The sequence below is a fragment of the Catharus ustulatus genome, chromosome 7 (assembly GCF_009819885.2).
Source record: "Catharus ustulatus isolate bCatUst1 chromosome 7, bCatUst1.pri.v2, whole genome shotgun sequence".
Taxonomy (NCBI): Eukaryota; Metazoa; Chordata; class Aves; order Passeriformes; family Turdidae; genus Catharus; species Catharus ustulatus.
The window spans coordinates 11264757-11279068 of NC_046227.1; the positions used below are offsets into that span (position 1 = coordinate 11264757).

Consider the following 14312-nt stretch of genomic DNA (forward strand, 5'->3'; position numbering starts at 1 on the left):
GTAAATACCTACTTGGAGAACTGTTACTGGACAACTCTCAGCACGGCATATTTACAGTGAAAAAAGGGAAAAATCAACAATAGATATATGCAGGTTCTACAGAAAAAAATAACAATTCCCACCCCCAAACAAAAAAGAAAAAGAAAGTCGTCTGAAATTTCCCTCAGATCTTATGTTAAAAGAACTTCAGGTCAGAAAAACAGTACATTCAGATAGACACCAGGGCACAAACAGTCAGTAGGAGCAATTTCAAATTCAGTCCTTGGAAATTCAGAGAGTTTATATTACATTAACATGGCAAGGAACAGATTTTCAGATAAGATACACAAAACAAGAAGGCAACAAAAAATTTCAATTGTTTTTCTTTTAAAAGATTGGTTCACTGAATTTTACTTTATGAGTTCAGGACCTCTGTTTTTCTTAAAAGTACAGATTTAATAATTATCCTTGAGATATATATATACACACATATACATACACACATACACATATATATTATATATATACACACACATGTTTTTAAATAGTTTTTTGTCCAAATTAAAATAGTCATCAGGCAATCAAGATTAAGTAACTTGAAGTAACTTGTATGAGTATTTGACAAGAAGCTTTTTTTTTAATCATAAAAGCGCATATATGTTTGCTTTACCCTGGCTTGGCTTAAAATCTTAATTTACAACTCCAAACTACAGGTTTTTTAACAGTGTAACAAAAATCAGAAAACCCACCCTGCTACTGAGAAGACATCCATAGTTAATTCTACAGATTTCTCACTGATAATTTAAAAAGTCGGTCTGGCATGACCCCTTTGCTATTTCAGTGATACTTAGTCAAAATCTAGTTTAAAAGCCTGTCCTTGGATTTTAGAGTGGGGTTAAGCAAATGCTTGTCATAATATAAATATAAAAAATAATAAATATTAATTTAAAAATATAATATTATAAAAAATAGTTATAAAATACAAATAATATAAATAATGAATTCTGAAAGTATCCAGTTGATGGTTATTGTTCATTAATCTGCTCAAATACATTCAGTGAACAAACAGCAGGACCATGTTCTGTGGTATCACAAGCATATGTGCAAACTATACATTTTCACTGAAGGAAATGCAATCCTAGCAAAAAACAGCCAGCTACTAATGTGAGCCAAAGGAATAAACTTCTATTATCCACAGAATTCCCCAGACCTGACACTCAATTACTACTGTGAGATGAGAATCTACCTTCTTAAAATAACAAAAACCGAACTAAACTAAAATTGGTGGAGGTTTAGGATAACCTGTATTATAAAGTGTCTTGTGTTTCCTTTTGCCAGCTGCTGTCACATTAGACCAGATCCCCATCTACTCGGATGCCCAGTGTCACATCCTTCCTTGGACTTGTGACTGCAAACATCAAAACTGTGTTATTGACAACAGCTCCTTCATTCACAGAACTGGTTTCTGAATCAATACTATCAAAAAAAGGATCCAGCAAATGTAACTAAAATCATTCTAGTGCCCCTATGAAGGCAGCTTTTTGTTTCAAGCTGCAAGACAGCTTTCTTGAAACACCTTCAACTCAAATATTAATCTGGTATCACATGACCTGATCAGAATAAAAAAAAATCTTAAAACATCCCTGCTAATTTCAGAAATCCAGAAGTTATTTACCTGCCAGGAGTTTCAGAAAGATGTTTGCAGCACTTTTTTCTCCTGTGCACTTTTCAATGGTGCCCCTTTCCATTCTTAGCATTGTTACACCTTCTGCAAAGTGGTCTTTTTCTCTTATCCCTGTCAGGACCATTAGTTTGACTGGAATTATCCAGGTGTAGCAAAGATATTTTACTCTGAATTACACCTCACAGACAGACAATTCATTTTCAAAGCCACTAATTACCAAATTTAAGCTATAATGAAGATCATGGTTTTCCTCAATATCACGTTTTCTTCCTTTTTCTCTGCTATAAGTTATTTTTTAATTCAAGAGCTTTTTTCAAAATAGTTATTTTTGATAGGGGAACTTAAACCTGTAACCTTCTCCTTTAAAAAAGCCTTTTAAAGACATACTGTGGTATGGATATTCCTTCCAAGCTACTCTGGCCCCCAGTGCTGAATTACCCTAGGAAGAAAAAAGGCTTCTGTGTGCTTAACAAGGGCAAATATTGCCCAGTGGGCTTTTCAAGATTTCAGTGACGTTTTTCTATGGGAGACAATAAAACTCTGGTAATCTCCCGGTTAGTTTGTCCCATGAGGAAAAGCGAACTAACTCATTATCCATCCACCCATCCCGCTTTCCGCCGCCTCAGGCCGGAGGGCGGCGGCCGCTGCCGGCACCGGGACACCCCGGGCGGGCGGAGCGAGGGGGACGCGGGGCCAGCCCCGAATCCAACGGGCCAGGAGGGGCCGTCCCGGGGAAAGGCTCCGCGCTCGGCCCGGGCAGGGGCTCCGGGCAGGAAGGCCCCGGCCCCGCCGCAGCGGCCGAGGCCATTTTCTGCCGCCCGAGAAGGCGCCGCGGAGAACATGGCGGCCTGAGGGGGGCGGGCGGAGAATCCCAATTGCGGAACGCTCGTTCCCTACCCTGCTGAGCAGGCTGGTCATCGTCTCTGTACTGCCCTGGGCATGGTCAGTGGTCCTGTGGAATCAGCTTACCATACCCACAAGTTGGGCACTGTTCAAAGATCATGCACCGTTCTTTTCTTATCTACATTTAATGTGTATCCTCCAGAGAGCAAAATACTTGCTGCTGCCATATTTCGTATTTTCTATGTAACAGCCTTCAGGGGGAAAAAAACAAAACAAAACAAACAAAAAAAACCCCCCAAAAAACCCCCAAAAAAACCCAACTGAAATAGTTTCCAGTTCAGTGCAATTTTAAATTATTAATTATTGACAGTTCCCCTGCACTGTAGGAAATTTCCTCCAGCGTGGCAGTAGTGTCAGTCACGCGTGCCAGTGCTCACTTCTGTCCACTCCTACTGCTGCTGGTTATAAGGGACAGACGAGAGCACAGAGCTACAAGAAACAAATCCTTCACCTGACTGAAGTATTACACTAAAATATATTAACATATAAAAACATATAAAATACATGTTCCATAATTATATGGAACAAGGGCTGGGAGCTCAAAGCAACATTCCATGAAGACTACAGAAACTCTATCCCCTGTAAAGGTATTAACCCTTCCCATTAACGCCTCAGTAATCTGTACCTGCCATACCTTTGCCTTTCTCTTGCATATGAGTTCTCATTTTAAGAGGCCAAATCTCAAAATAGCAAGTAACAGTCTGAAGCAGACTGCAAGTCAGCTAAATCTTGAGCCTCCTGAGGATTACAAAGCATATATATATATTTATAAATTTAAAAATGGGGTTTGCTAGGGGATTTTCCACTCACTGAGTGGAAAAAGTCCAAAATAACTCTCTTATCTGTTCAACATCATGTGACCACAGCCTTTTTGACAGTGCTCTTTGTTGTGTTTATCCCTTAGACTTTCTGAAAAAAAAGTGATGAAAAACAAGTTACACTAAATGCATGTTACCTACTTCAATCAACAGCTGTAAGGATAGAAATACTTACTCATTCATAGCAACAGTGTTGTGCCAGAAGCAGAAGAAATTACTCCAATCTACCTTTCAGGCAGGCTGAGGAAGTTATCATTCCAACACAGCAGCACAAGAGCAAACACTCCTCTAAATATCTTCTTTAATCTTCCGGGAGGGAAAAGTTTCATTTATTTATGACACTGCTCTCACCTAGAGGAAAACACTGCATATCTTGCTTTACTCTTTTGAAAAAACTGAGTAAGGAAGATGACACTTTATGACAAAGTTTCACAAAACTAGTAGCATGAAATTAATAGCAAAAGACATTGCTTTAACATAACACCACTCAGAAAGTTAACACAAAAAACCAAAGATTAGGAAAAAAATTAGGTTTTTTTATTTTACAAGTATAAAAAACAAAGTTTCAAAACCAAAATGCTGGAAGATACTCTGGAAAACCTGGCTTCTGAAGCTCAAGACCTCTCTGTGACAACTCCAAAACAATGTCATAAGCGTCTGAAAATTGTGCATTCAATGAGCAAAGATAGGACCCAGCTGAGGTAACCCTGTTTGATGGCTCTTTAAATCCCATAATCTCGGAATTATCTGACCAGTGTCTGAAGAATGTGCTGAGGCATTCTGTGGCTACAGAGCAAAAGGGTTGGCATGAATTGTAATGTCTTTGATGCGAACATCATTAAGGGGTCGATAGGTTTTCTCATTCACAGGCAGTTTCTCCAGCTCATCTAGGGTCTCCAAACCATCAATAACTCTGCAAGAAAAACAGAAGGGCTGTAAACTGCCTTCTAATAATGATTCAAATTTCACAGTTGAGGTATCTCAAAACACTTTATAGCTAAGTATCACAAGGCAAGGACTTTGCAAGCAAATTATATAAAATAAGAAAACCAAAACATTTTATGAGGCAAATTATGTATTTTGAAAGGAAATACTAAGCATCCATGACAGACTCTGAGAAGTTCAAGCATTTGCATATGCCCTAAAGTACTCAGATCCCTCACACACTCTGACAGAGGTGTGCAGCTGAATCACTTACTTTCCAAACACCGTGTACTTCATGTCCAGGTGTGGCTGTTTGCCATAAGTGATGAAGAACTGCGATCCATTGGTGTTGGGACCATTGTTTGCCATGGAAACTACCCCACGGACACTGTGCTGAACAAGAGGAAAAACCTCAGCATAAATACACATCTGTGAAACCAGGACTAACCTGTGCAAAGTGTTCTATGACTTAGAGCTGTTCCTCAACACCATTATTAAGAGCAAATCTTGGTTGCTAATACATTCTATCACAATCAGTAATTAGCTCCTCAAAACGGCTCTTACAGTGAAAAATTACTGCTTTGCCTTCAGTGCATGAAAAATGCTGTCAGAAATTCTTTTTACTTCTATTTTCAGTTAGGAAAACTCTCAAACCTAACTTGCCAAGCACAGAAAATGCCTGTTCCTATTTTAATAATAAGCTATTGTTCTCCAACCTAGAGAAAAATTTTAGAGAAAATACAGATGAAAACAGATAAATGCATAATGAGAGCACAGAAATACCTTTAGATATTCACTGAATTCATCTTCAAACTTCTTGCCCCAGATGCTGTTACCGCCTTTCCCAGTGCCTGACAAAGAAGCACCACAGTAAAAATTACTGGATTTTCAGAGTGAAAAACCCAGAAATCATGTTCTATTACAACATTTTACAACAAAGACCCTAGACAGCCTGCAATTAGTTTGAGGCAGGTTCTTGACATTGCACTGAGACATAACTCTATATATGGAACCTATTAAGTAGCAGAACAAAACACTGACATATCCTCAAATTAAATTCAGTATGAGTACGAACAGACACAACTGAATCAGCTTTTCTCCCAAACAGTTGACACCATCTGGGACATTTCCCCCAAACGCTTTAGATGCAGCCTTTTAGGCAGAAACCACACAAAGCACAGTAGCAGCTGCTTCTACTTAAGTCAACAGCACTATCATATTTAGTGGAAACAGCTGGTAAAACTCAAGTTTGTAGAATGCACAATTATTTAGAAGTGGGGTAATGCCTGCACTTCTGCAAGCCCACCACAGAAAACTAATCTCATCATAAAAACCTCTTATCATACCAACAATACAATAACTCTTTTATTTTTACTTTACTTACATTTTGGTTTTAATACCTGTAATTCCTTTTTATTTCTTTACATTTTATTTTTATACCTATAATTCCTTTTTATTTCCTTACATTTTATTTTTATGTACACTTTTTTCCATAGAAAGACCACCACAGAATAATTTACCTAATGGATCCCCTGTCTGAACCATGAAGCCCTTTATATTTCGGTGAAATACGCATCCATTGTAGTAGTTACTAGCACAAAGAGCCAGGAAATTCTATAAAAATCAAACAAACCATATTAACAAACAACTGAAATATAGTATTATCTTACTAAAATGCCAGCACTGGCAAGACCAGTGCTTTTAACTCTGCTTTGCTTTGTGACCATGTGAATTCCACATACTATTGTTGCAGATTAATCATAAACAAATCACAGCTAATAAACTCTTTTAATAAAAGAACAAAAAGCTTCACACACACAAAGAATAAAAAGCTTCCAGTGCAAGGCTGCCTGACTCGAGGAACAAACAAGAAGCCTAAGACATGCTCTCAAGTATCATTCCCATTCAACAATTTTATTTTGCACATGTAATTTTGTAGTCAATAAGTTAATGCCTCACCTTTTTCATTACAATTAATTTATTTCAATTTCAGCTTATTAAAAAAATTCAAAATGGGTCCCTGACAAACTGTTGAGTGAATCTCACTCTTAAACTAAAATTAAGTCTGTGAGGGTATGAGTAAACCTATGGAAATTTGGGAATCCCACTCTAGGTGCTGAATTTCTCTTTAAAGGCAAAGGACACTTTGGGAGATGCTGGAGCTCCAAGAGAAGCATCCCTTAGCTGAACCTTATCAAGTGAGAAACAGGCATCAAACTCTGGGCAGTATGACAGAGCACAGGTTCCATGAATGGAACAGATACTGCACCAGCTTAACATGTCGGTATTCCATTACATGAAAATGTGAAACTTCAAAAGCCACTTCACCTCCTCCACAGTCTTCCCTATTCCTACTGCTTTGTTTCACCACTGGGCAATCCTACTCCTGGTACCTGACTTACTTCACAGGTCTTTGGAGTACGTTCACAGAATAGTTCAATTTTAATATCTCCCACATCAGTATGCAGCGTGACAGCCTAAGCAAAAGGCAGAAAACAGTAATTAAATTAGCAATAAAATACTAACAGACTGTTTTATTTCCCAGCCCCACCAAGAACATGTTTGTACTACATACAACTACCGTTTCAACATTTGGCCATAAGCAAGGCTACTGTCACAAACCATCTACATTTCTGGTAAAATCACTAGAATGCACTCGGTTTGATTTAGTTTCAGGACAAATCAAGTTTGCCATGGTAATGCAGTAGCTGTTGCATGCTCTTACACTCCAGAAATAACATTATTCATTTGCAAACAGGACCTACTCAGTCACCTGAATGTAAAGGTGAAGAATCAAGGTTATGTCTATTTTGGATGGTGCACACACACTTCACTGCATCACAGCTAGAGGAGCAACTGCTGCCTGCAGCCTTTTAATTGATAAGGCTAGTTCTGAATGGCAGCATATACAATGTGGCTTCACAGACAAGTAAATCTACAAATGAACTTACTTTTCTTAAGAAGTTATAGGTTACTTTCATAAAATTTAAAATCTGTAACCCAGTGACCTCAGCAAATTTATCTCCACAGGCCAAATATATCACAGTGCTTCTATGGAAAGTGCTAAACTATGCAAAAACAATCACTGTAGGGATAACTGTACAGCAAAACTAATAAAAAGCAGCATCACATTGATACTGGCATACTGTTCCAAAAGTACACAAGGAAAGGAGACAGCTGCCCACACTGCCCAGGAAGATGTTATAGAAGATGTATGAATAGTTTAAGACACACATAGTCTTATCTCCACTTCTTGAATTGCTAAAGTTTTAAAAGCCTGTGAGTGCAGAGGTCTACATATGCTGAAGCAGAGGTATGTTCTTGCAACTAGACTAATGCTTCTGTGGCAAAAAGAAACCAAACTAGATCATTAAATGCATGCCAAAATAGCATTAAAATCTGGGATCTCTAAAGTGAAAGCATAATTATGTTTGAGACTGATGTAAATCAACCTGCTTTCCTTTTCACAGTATCTTTTTATAAGTTTGAAATGAACATCCTGAACTTTTCATTACAAATTCCTCACAGCATCAGAGTAAAACGTGTAATCCTTTGAGATGGAAAGCAGCTATTCACTTTCCAAGAGATGACCATTTCAGAAAAAATGAAAACATATAAAATGTGCTTTTATTCTTACCATGCTTGCTTATCAAAAAGCTGAGCTAGACTTCTATACAGCGATTTCCTGCAAAAATAAAATATGAAATTTGTTGGGGTTTTTCCTGCCAATCCCCATTTGTTTTTAATTCTAAAATATTTGTTGGTTACATGGTTTTACACTACACGGTTCTACGGTGCCATTCCAGTGACTCTGTGGCTAAATTCTTGCATTAAGCAACTACACAGCATATAAAGAATGAAAAATGAGTAGAAAAAGACCACTTAGAGAAAGGGGAAGAGGGGAAAAAACCCCACTCTTTTCTAGGATGAAAATTTATACTAAGCAATCAGTTTTTGCAAATATTACGGCAGAACAGTAGATGTCAGGAACTCACAGGTAAAAGCCCCGTGCCAGAACCTAACAGAAGCGCGATTTGGGGCTAACCCGTGACAGCTGTGAGTGCCTGCAACACACAGGTACCTGCACCCAAGCACGGGATCAGACTTTTCCAGTTTTTGTAATACTTTCAAATAAAGCGTTTCGAATGACGGTGATAAAACCACGGCTGCGTGGAAGCCGACAGTATTTACGCGCGAACATCTCCTCTATACACCGCAGAGCCCGGGGAAGCGCCGTGTCCCCACCTCAACCCACCTGCCCCCGGCTCGCCCCACCCCAGGGCAGCCGGAGCTCCCTCCCTGCCCCAGGTACCGCCACCGAAGCCGCGCACAGACCCAGTCCCGCCGCCGGAGAAGCCGCCGCTGCCCCGCGGGCCGCAGCTCAGGGCGGGCGCAGCGCAGGGGCCGCCCCAGCCCCGCCGAGCGCGGCGGAAGCGGCGGGGCCGAGCGCAGGTCCCGCCCCGCAGCGCCGGCCCTGCTCCGGCGGGAGGTGAGCGCGGTGCCGGCCCTGCCCCGCCCCGAGCCCGCCTGTCCCGCTCGGTCCCCACCGCCGAGCAGCGAGCGCCTGAGCGGCCGGGCTCTGCGGGTCGGGTTTGCCCGGATTGGGTCGGGACGGGGGATGGAGCTTGCGCTCCGCGCGTTTGGCGCAGGGCGGCGTGTGCGGGGAGGGCACCCGGTACCGGGGGTGGGAGGGCGCGCTGACCGAGCGGGGATGGCTGCTCTTTGGCCGGAGGGTGCCCGAGGCTCACAGCCTGTGTCTGCCCCGCACAGGTCCCCGCATGCGGCTGCCGCTGCTCCGCTGGCCTCTCCACCGCCTCCGTGCCTTGGGCCGCTCGCCCGTACGCGCCCTCATGAACCTCCGGGAGCTCGTTTCTGCCCTGAATGACTTCGCATCCCCTTCTCTGGCTGAAAGCTGGGACAATGTGGGATTGCTGGTGGAACCAAGTCCTCCCCACAATGTGAACACCCTCTTCCTCACTAACGACCTCACTGAGGAGGTGATGGAAGAGGCAGTGCAGAAGAAAGCGGACCTCGTTCTTTCGTACCACCCTCCTATATTCACACCACTCAAGCGAGTAACGTGGAAAACCTGGAAGGAACGGCTGGTGGTCCGAGCCCTGGAGAACAGAATCGGGATTTATTCTCCACATACGGCATACGATGCAGTACCTCACGGAGTTAATAACTGGCTAGCAAAGGGACTCGGTGAGATTCTGTTAAGATCAAACAAGTTAAAATTATTAAAGATGTAGGTTATTTTAGGTGGATCTTTCATAATTTGTCTTCCAGCTTTTACAGGTGTGATTTGAGGACTGTTTTTATTTTTCTTAATGTTTTTATAGTACTGTAACCTTAAATATATTTTAGGAAATCTATCTTGGTGATGTATACCAGATAGCAAACACAAGAGGATATTTTCAGATACATAACTACTATTGGATGTATCTGGCACTGGTGGAGCATATTTTTGTCCACTGTGGTTGCAACACTAAGACCACTGACTTTAAATCACCACCTTTAATTTTATAAATACAAGATCTCAATGTTTGCAAAGCATTTAAGCTGTGTGAAATTATTTTAGATTTTCATCCTGTATTGTGGCTCACAGATTACAATAGCTGTGTTTTTTTCAACCTGTCATACAAACCAGGAATTCTTTCTGGTTTTGTACAATCCTTAGGATAAAATTGATGGCATTAAGAATGGCAAAGTTTCTCTGGATTTAAGTTAGACTGTGCCTAATGGAAATGGGAGAACAAAAAGCCTTTCGTTCTGGTCAGGGAAAAAAGATTTAAGTGCAAAATTTGCATCTTTGTGCCACATCTCTTTTAGATGCATGCTAAATCAGTATTAGGATACTTACCCTGCTTTATAAACCAGCAATCTTGTACTGTTTTCTCAGGTGCCTGTACTTCTGTCCCACTACATCCATCAACTGCGCCAAGCTCTCCAGCTGAGGGCACTCACCGGGTAGAGTTCTGTGCAGATGCTGAGCATCTGGATGCAGTGCTGTCCAAAATCAAAGACATCCCAGAGATCTCTTGTCTCACTACTCTTCCAGCTAGGTATCTGCTCCACTCTCTAATATTGTATTCTTCCTGTTGTTTGAAACAAGTTGCTGTAATTGTCTTTTACTATTCTAATAATTTTGTTCCTCTGTGCATTGCTGCTGTATTTTTAAGCAACAGAACGAGAAACTTAAGGAATAATCATCCCTTTCTGGTCAAACTGTGTCATGCTAAATGGTAATAGCAACTCAAGTCTAGCATTACATAAGAGTGTTAAAGAAAAGTATTAGCAGGAAATTTCATGATCAATAATTTGATTTAATAAAATGCTGCCTTTTTTTCCTTTCTCAGTGGTAGAACAGCTTCTGGGACAGACAGAATAATAATAATTATAATGCCAAAATAAATAATTATAATGCTGTAATATGATACTTACAATGCTGAAATCTTATGTAGCTTCTTGAAAAGCACTAGGTATGTCTTTGCTCAGGGTTGAAGGTGAGGAGCAAACACGAGTCAGCTTGACCTGCTCTCAGAAAGCACTGCTGGAGGTGGTGGCATTACTGTCCCAGAACAGCCTTCTTTACCCCAAGACCGAGATTCTCTTACTACAGAAGGTAACAAAATCACAGAATTACTTCCTGTGAATGTATTACTTGTGGGAGCTGAGTATCCTAAACACTGAAATGCAGTAGTCAATGGCATCACAGCTTTCCAGTGCTACCCCAGTGCTCTGAAATACTGGCAAATGGGGATTTGAAGCCCACACATTTTCCAAAGCAATGAAACTATCTATATGGTCTGTAATTCTTAAATCAATTCCAGTAGCTGGCATAGTTCATGTGTTACATTTGAAAACATCGCATACGTACTTTTTGTAAAGTGTTGTTCATGCAAGCCCAATATACTCATCTTGTGACAGTGTGGAAAGCAATGCAAGCACCTGGAGCCAGCTTTCTCACAGTAATTCTATTTTTTTCCAGCCTCTTCTTCCCCATACCGGAATGGGACGCCTGTGCACCCTGAGCGAGCCGGTTTCCTTGTCAGACATAATCCAGCGTGTCAAAAGCCACCTGCAGCTCTCCCACGTCCGTGTAGCCGTGGGAGCAGGCAGGACACTCGGTAAATGGGCCTGAGGGCCACGCTGCCTGCTAGGACTGGCACTGCAGGAACACAGGGAGCAGCAGTGTGGGCATGACAGTGGGAAACATTGCTGTCTTTAACAGGTTTACATCCAAGAACTGTTAAGAAACAGCACCTTAGAATTTACAGTCATATGAAAACAATCTCATCTGTATTTTAATGGGATTCTATACTACACTGGTTGATGTGGTAAAGAAGAGACAGCACAAGTTGAATGAAAGATATAATTTCTTGTAATTTACATAATGATGAAGGTTTTTTTTCTCCTGCCCAGGATATCAGGCACAAAGATGTACTGTTTCATTGTATGTTCCCTTTTGTGACTGAATGTTACAATTCAGAGCACTTTAAGAGTAAGATACTTCATGGTATCATTATAAACAAGAACCGTGTGTTGATGAAAGATAAAGAAGGTGAACTAACTCAAACAGTGGGGTCTTTAGTAAGATGTGCAGTAAATATCCTTTTATCTCAGCTACCTATCCTAATGTCCAAGGAGCACAGCTAGTAAAATTTGTGAGAGTAAATTTGTTAAGAACTCTTTGTAACTTAGGAGGCAGAAATCTTATTAGACTGACAATTACACTAAAAAATCCCCAAATTACTTCAAAGCCTCTTTTTATAGTGTGGGATTGAAGTGGTGTGACTCCTCTTAAATCAACAATAATTGCAAGGCAACATACTGTAAAACCTTAACAGATTTTTAAAAACTCCCTGTGTTGTCTCCCCTCTCTCCTGAGTGAATATAATGTATATAAAGAATTAAAACTCCTGTCACTGTCATATATGTAGTATCTTGGAATTAGCAATCACAGCAAATGGACAATTTTAATGGCACAGAACAGCTTCCAACTTGCTTTAAGACTGGCCTTGTGAGAGCTGTATATCTCAGAGGCAAAATGCTGCCTTAGTGGCATCATTAGTTGGGAAACTAACAGTGGTGGAACACAGGAGTCCTGGAAAGAGGAGTGCCCTAATAAAGAGTTCAGAAACCTAACTAACACCTCACTAGGAGAAAGGTTGCCAGCAGCCAGCCTCTGTGATGGAGTTTTCTGCAAGGTTTCTTGCCCCTTGAAAAAAAAAATCTATCGCAAAGGATTTTGCTGTATTGTCAGAGGTGTTATAGGCCCATGACTCTCTCAAACTGACAGATGTGTCTCTTCCTCCAACAAATTTACATTTACTCAAAAATCAAGGTAGTACTGAACTGAAACAATTACTAGCAATACACATGAGGGCTGAACAAAGGGGAAGGAATTTAACTGTGGCACCTTGTATCCTGCAGAATCACCAGTGAAGAAAGCTGCTCTGTGTGCTGGTTCTGGGAGCAGTGTCCTGAAGGGAACAGAAGCTGACCTCTATCTCACAGGTAAAAGACTGCTGTTTCATTATTTTTATAAAAATAATCATTAGAGAAAAAACAAACAAACAAACCCCAGCAAAAAATAAGAGGGTTGACTGGCTGTTGAAAGATTAAAAAGCAAAAATTACCTGTTATTTACATTTGAGAAACAGTTAGTTATTGGAATGATAAACTAACATAAAGTAGAGATAATGTGGATCAAATGGCAGTATGGCATGGTGAAAGATATCTGAATTAAAACATTACAGCATTTTTTTCAACACAAAATCAGTGCTGATGGCACTAAGTTGCAACTTTCAGTGTTTCTCCTTTGGGAACATATATTTCTTCTATTCCCTACAGAATCGCCTAATGGAAAAGAGAATATAATGTAGTCTACAGAACCTTCCAAAGAAACTCCGTAGTGTGTCTAACCAAAGGGACACTTAGTCCATTATTCTCTCTTCCAGCAGTGGGACAGCTATTCCCTGTGGCTCAACAATGTGAAGGCTGCCTTGCATTCTGCCCCTTCTCCCCCTTATGTGTAGCCCTGCAGAGCTGACCCTCAGGCTTCCCAACTGCTTTCCTCCATCCTCTTCCAAACCACTCTGAGCATTCTTATTTTCTGCCCAAATTGGCAGAATTTACAACTATTCAAAGATGGCAAGGAATTTCTGTGGTTTGACTCAGCTGCATACAGGGGTATCAGCTGAGTTTTTCAAAGGACCCTTGAGCAGGAGTGTTCCACATTCCCACTGAGCAGGTGCTGTTGCATTTCTGCTTACAGCCTACATTCCATTACATCACCACAGCTTTTAGCTGAGATGCTCCACACACTGCAGAGACCTGGTTACCTGAACTGTACCATTAGTGATCTCTCTGACATTTCTTTCTCAAAATGGCAGGAGAGATGTCCCACCATGATGTGCTGGATGCAGTTGCCAATGGGATAAGTGTTATTCTGTGTGAGCACAGTAACACTGAGCGAGGCTTCCTCTCAGAGCTGCGTGATGCACTCGCTATCCACCTACAGAACAAAATCAACATCATTGTGTCTGAGAAAGACAGGGATCCTCTCCAGGTGGCATAGGGGGAAAAAACTGGAGAGAGAGAGAGAGGAAATTCAGTCAATTATGTTATCCTGCACAGACCTATCCAACTGCAGAGCTTAATGAAGGTGCTTTCAATTAGTCCATGAAGACTAGAGTCAATGAAGGTGCATTCAATCACAGAAGGATTGTATTATATGGTCCCTCAAAGTCTGGGGTAAATTTTGTCATGTCAGAAAAATAAATGTTTGTTTTGGAATACCAAAGGCTCATTTACTTATTACTGGACTGTACTTGAATAAATTTACTGTTACCGCTTAATGTTATTAGATACAGTTGATAAACATGATACTCAAGGGTTGGTTTTGGTAAAATATACAAAACCTTATCTCCAGATTTAAGCTTATGCAGCAGTTCTACCCTACTACAGTTATGTCAAATCATGTCACTGCAAGTCACGAA

General features: G+C 40.8%; 2 protein-coding genes across 6 annotated transcripts; one reads left to right on the plus strand and one right to left on the minus strand.

Annotated features, from left to right (window-relative positions):
• Positions 1–3899: 3899 nt before the first annotated feature.
• On the minus strand, positions 3900–8717 carry PPIL3 (peptidylprolyl isomerase like 3). Of its 4 annotated transcripts, none has more exons than XM_033064346.2 (7): positions 8644–8717; positions 7946–7993; positions 6711–6785; positions 5829–5922; positions 5092–5159; positions 4583–4701; positions 3900–4297 (listed from the first exon to the last, which is right to left on the minus strand). In XM_033064346.2, exons 2-7 carry the CDS (start codon positions 7946–7948, stop codon positions 4171–4173), a joined length of 486 nt encoding a protein of 161 aa, XP_032920237.1. In that variant the 5' UTR covers positions 7949–7993; positions 8644–8717; the 3' UTR covers positions 3900–4170. The 4 variants fall into 4 exon arrangements, with proteins under 4 accessions (XP_032920237.1, XP_032920239.1, XP_032920240.1 ...); XM_033064348.2 differs by having other exon boundaries at positions 8621–8681; XM_033064349.2 differs by having other exon boundaries at positions 8640–8660.
• Positions 8718–8756: 39 nt separating this feature from the next.
• Positions 8757–14116, plus strand: NIF3L1 (NGG1 interacting factor 3 like 1). Of its 2 annotated transcripts, none has more exons than XM_033064344.1 (7): positions 8757–8797; positions 9079–9513; positions 10211–10373; positions 10807–10933; positions 11300–11438; positions 12745–12828; positions 13707–14116. In XM_033064344.1, exons 2-7 carry the CDS (start codon positions 9087–9089, stop codon positions 13889–13891), a joined length of 1125 nt encoding a protein of 374 aa, XP_032920235.1. In that variant the 5' UTR covers positions 8757–8797; positions 9079–9086; the 3' UTR covers positions 13892–14116. The 2 variants fall into 2 exon arrangements, with proteins under 2 accessions (XP_032920235.1, XP_032920236.1); XM_033064345.1 differs by lacking the exon at positions 8757–8797 and adding an exon at positions 8809–8893.
• Positions 14117–14312: the final 196 nt, after the last annotated feature.